An 8,519-nucleotide genomic window follows, 5' to 3' on the forward strand; every position below is an offset into this window, starting at 1 on the left:
GATCCGAGACATATAGCTCTACGTGCTAGTGTTATACTTTGACCCGTTTATTGGCTTTGTGAAGGTCATCAGGTGGCGAGATTGGGTGTAGTGGTGACACACATATAAGTCAGTGCATTGTAATCGAAGATTCACCACTCGCCTACGAGTGTGGACATCTTATGGGATATGATAATTTAATATTACAAGAATTTTCTGGCCAGAGTATGAGATATGGTTTAGGATAAAGTGGTTCTCTAGCTGCATAGGGGTTGCCACTTAATCTCTCAAAGACATATCGCATCATTATGTCTTTGAGATTGTATGTTTAATTGGCGTTGCCGAAAGGTACAAGGAACTGGCCAAGTACAATGTGAGGCAGCTCAGGTCAGCGACAACATAGCGGCAGCCAAGAATAGTCGAGCCTCAGTACTTGAACTAAATTTGGTTGTAATGTTATGGCAGCTTGCATTGTTACATGACTGGTGAAGTTGATAAAAACCGAGAAATACATGTCTAGTTGATGGTACTTGTTATAATCTTGCAACAGATTTTCACGGACAGCTTCCGTTCAACATTGTGTTTTAAAGAAATCAGATATAAATCTCATGTTGATTCTTAATGTATTTATTATATATATATTGTACATGCCATCTAATATAGATGTATGAAACCAATCATAAACTAGTTTCAATACCCGATAAAAATGGACCCGAATAAAATGGTTTTTTGAAGCAGATCAATCTGATTCACTGACCATGGTTGGTGTTGAATTTGATTCAACTTAGAACAAATTATATCAGTTCCTGATTAAACCAGGTTAAACCGGATCAAATTCAAATCGGTTTTGCATTGAATTTCCGGATCAATTCAAACTGTTAATCATGCTCAATTTTGATCCATATTATTCAATCTTTAATCCGCGAGTCATCTATTTTTCAATTTCAATTTGAAACTGGATAAAATCTTTGATTGTTTTTGGCTTTTGAATCGATTGTTGGATTTTAGATGTATCACGAAGACCATTGCTCTGCTTGATTGTACAACACTCACAGGACCAATCGACACAATCCAATGGCGATCAAAGCAAGTACAGGGAAATATTATGATTGCTTGGTATTTATATGTCGACTAATCAACCTGAAATGTCCGTGGTAAGTTGTCACAGCATACAAAATAACAAAATTAAAATTACAATCTGTGTGAAAAAAAAATTAATATAAATGGATAAATAGAATTGAATTCAATATTTCAGACTCGGTTACACCATCTATCTAGTGTTGCAGCCTATGAGATCAACCTAGTATATATCATGACACATACACTGCAAACTATACACCATAAGTTTATGATTCCCAGAAGTATTAAGGGGCTATACATATTTCGAATCGCTCCTAATACTTGGTGTTATATCTTCAATGACACGGCTGGATTGTCACCACATATCTCGCAAATCAAAATCTTGATTGAAACATGAAAATGTATCACAAAATATGCGGTGAGCTTTCCAAAGTGTAAGGGGAGATACAACACACTAAATATACCAGGAGATGAGGTCCTGAGCTGTACATGTATGCATATATATCTATACATATATATAGCAACTACAGTACGGTATCCATAACAGAGGACGCTGAATGAGATGCAGCTAAAAGGGCAGCACCAATACCTGATCCATCTTCGGTCACTTTAATTATGACATAAGGAGCAACATCCTCACCTAGTATTTGTGCCATTGCCTCGTTTAAATACTCTCTGAACAATGTATAGTTCGTATATAAACCCCCCTCAATCGCCACCACCGTTCTTTTTATCTTGATTTGGCTTCCCACTTTGGGTCTGCCTTTCCCACTGGTGACTCCACCACTCCCATCGCGGCCGATCTTTTTCAATATTCCCACAATTCCTGCAGCCGCCAATCTGGCTGCTCTGCAAGTCACTATATCGCATACCTTTACAATAAGCTTGCGAATATTAAGGGGAACATCAGGGATCTGAAAGGCAAAGCGATTGGGATCTTTTCAGTAAGATGCAAATAAAATGAGAATAAAGAGTGGGTAGGTGTTCAACCTCCAAGACATCTTTTAAGACTCTGGCTACCTCCCTTAAGTCAGGGGATTCATCCTCGTGCATGGCAGCCATTAATGGAGTCCTGAAATAGTTTTAAGGAGTGGATAAAAGAATAAATATGAAACACAGAAACTATAGTACCAGGTTAAGAATGAGATTATTACCTCAAGATGAAGGGCACATGTAATTTGGAAGAATGGGGTCCAAAAACATCCAACTCCTGAGACATCCGTAGAATCACTCTGCGTACGATATCTCCTAGGTACATTCCTGATATCATTTTCTCAAAACCCTATACCATAGCATATTTTTCATTCATCAGTCGCCAGCTTGAATTATTGAGCAAAAAGTTACTTCTTAACTCTTGAATTAACATCACCTGATCATTTGGGTTAGGACTCTCAACGTCCAAGTCAATGTCGTATGATGTTCTAGGCAAATGTGACGACCAAAAATTACCCCATTCCACATTGACCACCTAATAACATTTCAGAAATGTTAAAAATTAGTGACATTAGAAAATGAAAGCAAATATGTATATCAAACATGCAAAATACTTAATTGACATTTGGAAAGTCTACCATGTCTCTTGAAGTCGTAAGGAGGCCTTGACACTTAATTATGGCATCTGCTCTTTCCAAATAACAGGCATTGGTACCTGTCCCAATAATTACAGCGACCAACGTGTCCTGATCGTGATAATGACCCACAGCCAAGGTCCCTACAGTATCATTTATCTGCTTACATGATAAGAAACATTGATTAATATATCTTAGATGAACACGAACTGATATGAACATGATCATTCATCTAATTACGTGGGAATCAACAATGAGTCGATATATAAACCCGCATAAATACATGATGTCGATGTTGAAGACTAAAGCAAAAAAGAAAAAGAAAAAAGCAATTCATTTACCTTAGCTAAAAACCAATACCAACTAGAGAAAATAATTAGATTATCTCCTTTACACCACACGTGAAATGCAAAACTAACTGGAATAAAACTTCAGCAGTCCATCATATAAATGAGAATAAACACTGTATGAGGCTATCAAGTCTGTTAGGATAGAATAAAGTACTTACAAGTGCAGTCACTTGAATATCCAGGCCTTTCCGAGACAATGCTTGTTGTAGGCACTGAGAAACATCTCTTCCAACCTAAAAGTAAGCGTGGAATCCCACACAAAGTTATAATTCAACAGATCTCCACTCATATTGATGAATTTAAGGCAAAAATATAGTTACTTTAATTTAATATAAGAAAAATGGCCTTCGTAACGAACTAGCTTGACTGAAAGATTTAAACCAAAAATGACATCAGTTTGTAGGAGTAATGTAAATTTGAAGCAGATGTATAATTGAGACCAATTGTTAGGCCCAGGGCCGAAGAGGGCGGGGGTGATTGCCGTTGCCATGAGGTTGCACAGACAATGAGCGGTTCCTGGCAGGCTTCTAGGCGAAAAGAACGTGAATGAACCGATCTTACACCGGAAAGAGAGGGATTCCAAAACTGTTCAGGAATGGAACTCTGCAGTTTAGGAGGGCTTAAAAAATTTGATAGGTATCACTTATATTATGATGGTTCATCTTCCTTTCAGCAGCTTATCACATAAGAACTCCAAAGTTAAGCGTGCTTGACTTAAGACAATTTTGGAGTGGGTGGCCCTCTGTGAAGTTTTCTAGGGTGCGTATGAGTGAGGACATAAGCACGTTGGAAAGACCCGTCTTGGTACAGTGATTACAGTCATTGAATCTGGGGCGTTACACCAATTATATGGCAAGAAGTCATTTGCTTTCAGAAATCCCTTGATTTCTTGAAATCTATTGTCATGATGTACTAAGGCGTGTTGGACGAGGAAAAAAAGGAAAAAAAGGAAAAGCAAAGTCAACATTTAAGTGGACAACTGGAGTACTGAAATAAATGACATTTTTAGCATATATTTGATAATAACTGGTAACTTCAGAAAATCCACCCCCCACACCCCACCCCGGGGAAGGAAAAACCTAAGCTACTTGTTATCCTTCCACTCATTAAGGAAGAAAACTAGAACCAACGCAAAGCAAACATCTTCAACTAACCGTGTCTTCTATAGCGAATCCTTTCGTCCATTTGATTAGAAGTCCTGATGAAAAAGAAATTTGTTTCACCGGAAACGAAAATGTGAAGCCCAGTTCCCTCTTTCCCATTCTTGAAAGCTCGGAAACATTATCTCCCTTTTCAACAAAAACCTTCAATGATGCAGCTATGAAATCAAAAAGCTCCTGGTAGAGGAAATCACAATGAAGAAAGAACGAATGTGTCTCAATTCTTACAAATTATCATGAACATCAAAACAAATGCCTAAACTTTCCTACCTCACTTGTGCCAGTCATCAAAGGCTCGGGAATGGGTTGTCGATCTACGTCATGTCCAATAATAGCAGACCGTTGGCCTCCTAGCTGAACCCGCAAGACTCGAAAGTTGGTACCACCAAGATGCAGAGCGTAAAAGGTTCCTTTCTCATTCCTGGAGAAATAATGTAAAGTCGAACTTAACAAGCAACGGTAAACTTAAGAAAACAAAAGGAGTTTAAATTCCAAAAGGCTTTCTAATTTTATCCATAATGACAAAGATTGAAAGCACAATTGGGACACTAAAAGAGAATAGTTTATATTGCTGAAAATTTTAGCTGTTAACTTGTGACATGCGTGTTTAAGCACTGTGAGACTTAGCATTAACAAATAGTCTTTTGACACATTGCAAAAAATAAAATGAAAATTATTTTTGTTATTTCATCAGAATTAGGGGGAATAAGAACATACAAGCAACAAAGACATACACAAAAAAAGGGTAAAAAAATTTACCTTATAAATACAAAAATAATGATCAACTGCAATAGAATTGAAGAAATCTGAAAACAGAAACTATTTAACCATAGTGCCCACTGGTTTCAACTGACATAAACAATAGTTTAGTCAGGCAACAAAAAGAATTTCAAAGCAACTCCACAAAGCATTTAAAAATTAAAAAATTACCCCTAAAGAAGGCCTTCTTAAAGCAAGCCGAAACAAATTAGATTAATATCAATGATGTAACAACAATAATATATAATTATAAGTTATAACCAACCATATCAATTCTTTCAGCACTTTATTATCAATGCTTTCCCTTTGGAAGTAATAAAGAACACAATAGATTTGAAACAAGATTATTCCAAAGTTACAAAAAAGGAAATACTGCATTTGTTAACTAGGAAATCTTAAATTAGATTAATTAATGGGTGTTGCTAATTGTTGTCCCAAAATAACACAGCAGAACCTAATACACAATCCTATCGAACAACATCGAAATAATAAGCTTGTCTGCGAACAAAAATGGGGAGTAAATACAGCAATCAAAATATTCAACATGACAAAATTATCGTCAAACATCTAAAAACGTTAAAAATGACGATAAATGATAAATAAAACACTATTAAAACAAAAGAAATTATAAACCAAAAACAGAGAGAGAGAGAACAACAAAGAACAGTGCACAGGCAAAACCAGCGCAATCAAGCATATTCCTAATGAGGAAAGAAAAAATGACTTGGTGAAAGCAACAATTCATATCCCGTTCTTGAAAAAAAAAAGCAAATTGATACCAACCTCGGAACAGACAGAAAGAAGAATACATAATCAAGCATTAGTCCACACACATAAAAATTCGATAACATCACAAACAATTACTCAAAATTACAGCAACAAGGAAACAAGAAAATTCGAAAATTTTCACACCATTTAAACGAATAAAATCAGTGCCACACACAAAAAATAAAATAAAATAAACACAAGCAACATCATATTCGAGCAGCAAAACATGATGAAACTAATGAACCAATGAAGAAAGATGTGTTGAAGGGTTTACCCGGTGGGAAGTTCATGAACGTAAGTGAGAAGCATCTTGAGCTTCGAACCTCCCTCGGAAGCAAGCCCTGCGTGCATCTCAACCGCCATTGCATCCACAACCTGGCGCAGCCTCAACACCGGGGTAGCGCAGCCCTCCTCCAGCTCCTCCACCACCTTCATAACCCTCCTCCATCCCATCTTCCTTCTCACCCTCCTCCCCACCATCACCGCCGCCACTAAACACGCGGCCACTGCACAACCCGCCGCCAACCCCAACCCCACTTTCCCCATTAAAAAACGAAAAAAAAAACTCCCCCTTTCCGCTTCTCAGTCACTCCAAAGAAAATCAATCAATCCACCATCGTTACAACAAACCTCAATCAACCAATATCAGTGATCAATACACGACATCATCGCGCAAGAATCGGGTCCAATTAAAGGGCTCGCGGAACGGGCGTCGCCTGAATATCTTTTTCGATATACAACGATTCTTGCCCACTTCTTTTTCCCCTTCAATGGCGAGACGGAGAAGAGTTGTTCGCTCACTGCTCTCCGAGGGAAAAAGTTTATTGGAATTAAAAGATTGCTAGGAGTGTGCTGCGGAAAGCGAACTTCGCAATTTATACTGCAATCCGAAATGACGGATTTACCCTTGCACATACGGAAATGCCTGATTTGTTAGCTTTCTCGTTGTAGCGAGGGGATCATGGGTTTGACTGCTTGGAACGCCTTCGGGTGTGAAATTATAGTTTTGCCCCTGTGGGGTTTACAAAACAAAACAATGACAAAAATGTAGACATTGTGTGTGTTGATTTTAAGTTGGACAATAAATAGAAAAATTAATTTATACGGAAAAAAAAACCTAAATATATATAGACATATATTTTTTTAACTCTAGCCAACTATTATTTTTATATAAAAAATAATATCTTTTCAAGTGTTTATTACTATTTTTTAAGAAAATGATCTCGTGTATTTAAGTTCGCCAGGTTCATTTTATAAATTTAGATAATTATTTTCTAATTATTTTCCCACTCAAAATCAACACACAAACTTAGTCTACATATATGTTATTATTATTTGTCTAATTATTATATATATATATATATAAGGTTTCCCCCCCTAAAAAATTATTATTTTCTAATTATTGTCCCACTTAAAATCAACACATACAACTTAGTCTATATATATTTTATTATTATTAGTAATCAACACATACAACTTAGTCTACATATATTTTATTATTATTAGAGTCCGGACAATAATTAGAAAATAATAATTTTTTAGGAGAAAATAATAATTTTTTAGTGGAAAAAACCTAAATTTATAAAATGATCCTGTTATATTTAGGGGTTTTCTCCCTAAAAAATTTCATATTTTCTAATTATTGTCCCACTCAAAATCAATACGTACAACTTAGTCTACATATATGTTGTTATTATTAGTCTACATATATATAATTTTTTTTATATATCTAGTGGGTGTGGGGAGCTTTGATTTGAAAAGGTGGTAGTTTAATTGAACGTTTTAACGATGATGATAGGGACATTTTCTTAATGATGGGAAAAAATGAAAGGCATGAGACAAGCTTTTGTCTTATGATTTGGATTCTTTATGTTCGCTGATACAATCCAAACTTGTTAAATAACTCGTTAGTATTTTAAAAATATTTGACACCTTTATGTTGAAAAAATAGGTGTAATTTGATTATTTTAAAATCAAAAACCAAGAATTGCACTTTTTCCTTGATGTTGTGTTTGGACAAAGAACTGGATATCCATGATTTTTTTTATTTTTTGAATTTGATGTTACTAATAATTTCACAATCTCCTAGTTGCTGGAACATACCATAGAGCTAAGGAGCTACCGACCCGAGCATTCCAGAATCATACGATGGAATGCAATAAGGGTCTTCCTTCCTATGCTATGAGCTAGAGCTATGAGTTATGTGTTAACTATTAGATCTCAGTTTTTTACGCGTCCAAACGTAGTGGAAGTTTTAAAAATTTTAATTTATTTTGACAATCAAAATATGTTTATGTTTGGACAATTGTATGGTTTTAAGATAAACATTCATAGGGCGTTATAATCGTTATACCTTTGGTGAATAATTCACGTGGCTCCAACTAATCCGGTATAAACGGATTAGCTCTTGATGAATCCCTACGAACTTTCTTCGATGAACTCCTTGTTTGATCCTCCTATCAAGTCCACAACTAGATCACTTGATCCTCTTTCAAATTGCACTAGAGAATATGAAAGAGATTTTACGTAAGAGATCAAAGTTTGAGAGACGACCCAAACTTCTTCCTCAAGAGAGGTGGCCGAATTTTTTTTCTTTTGGAAGAGGGATTCTCGAAATTATGGTGGGTGGTGGCTAGGGTTTTGACTTCTCAACACTTATTTATAATTAACCCATGATCTAATACATATAATTAACATTAATGAGCTTGATTAATTAATTGGGCTAGTCCAACTAGTTTAATTAATTTAATCAAAGTCCATTAAAATTTAATTATTAAGTATGTTGAACTTGTACTCCTACAAGTCCATTAAATTTACTTCCCACCAATTTTAATTTAATATTTAATCAACTCAAC

At 35.7% G+C, this 8,519-nt stretch overlaps 1 protein-coding gene across 1 annotated transcript; it reads right to left on the bottom strand.

Annotated features, from left to right (window-relative positions):
• Window positions 1-1,198: 1,198 nt before the first annotated feature.
• Window positions 1,199-6,599, bottom strand: LOC142531510 (hexokinase-3-like). The gene is made up of 9 exons (XM_075637664.1): window positions 5,939-6,599; window positions 4,408-4,558; window positions 4,132-4,314; window positions 3,136-3,210; window positions 2,631-2,786; window positions 2,429-2,527; window positions 2,214-2,341; window positions 2,050-2,131; window positions 1,199-1,973 (listed from the first exon to the last, which is right to left on the bottom strand). Exons 1-9 carry the CDS (start codon window positions 6,208-6,210, stop codon window positions 1,584-1,586), a joined length of 1,536 nt encoding a protein of 511 aa, XP_075493779.1. The 5' UTR covers window positions 6,211-6,599; the 3' UTR covers window positions 1,199-1,583.
• Between the last annotated feature and the right edge of the window lie 1,920 nt (window positions 6,600-8,519).

This window comes from Primulina tabacum, chromosome 17, assembly GCF_025594145.1.
Source record: "Primulina tabacum isolate GXHZ01 chromosome 17, ASM2559414v2, whole genome shotgun sequence".
In the NCBI taxonomy this organism is placed as follows: domain Eukaryota; kingdom Viridiplantae; phylum Streptophyta; class Magnoliopsida; order Lamiales; family Gesneriaceae; genus Primulina; species Primulina tabacum.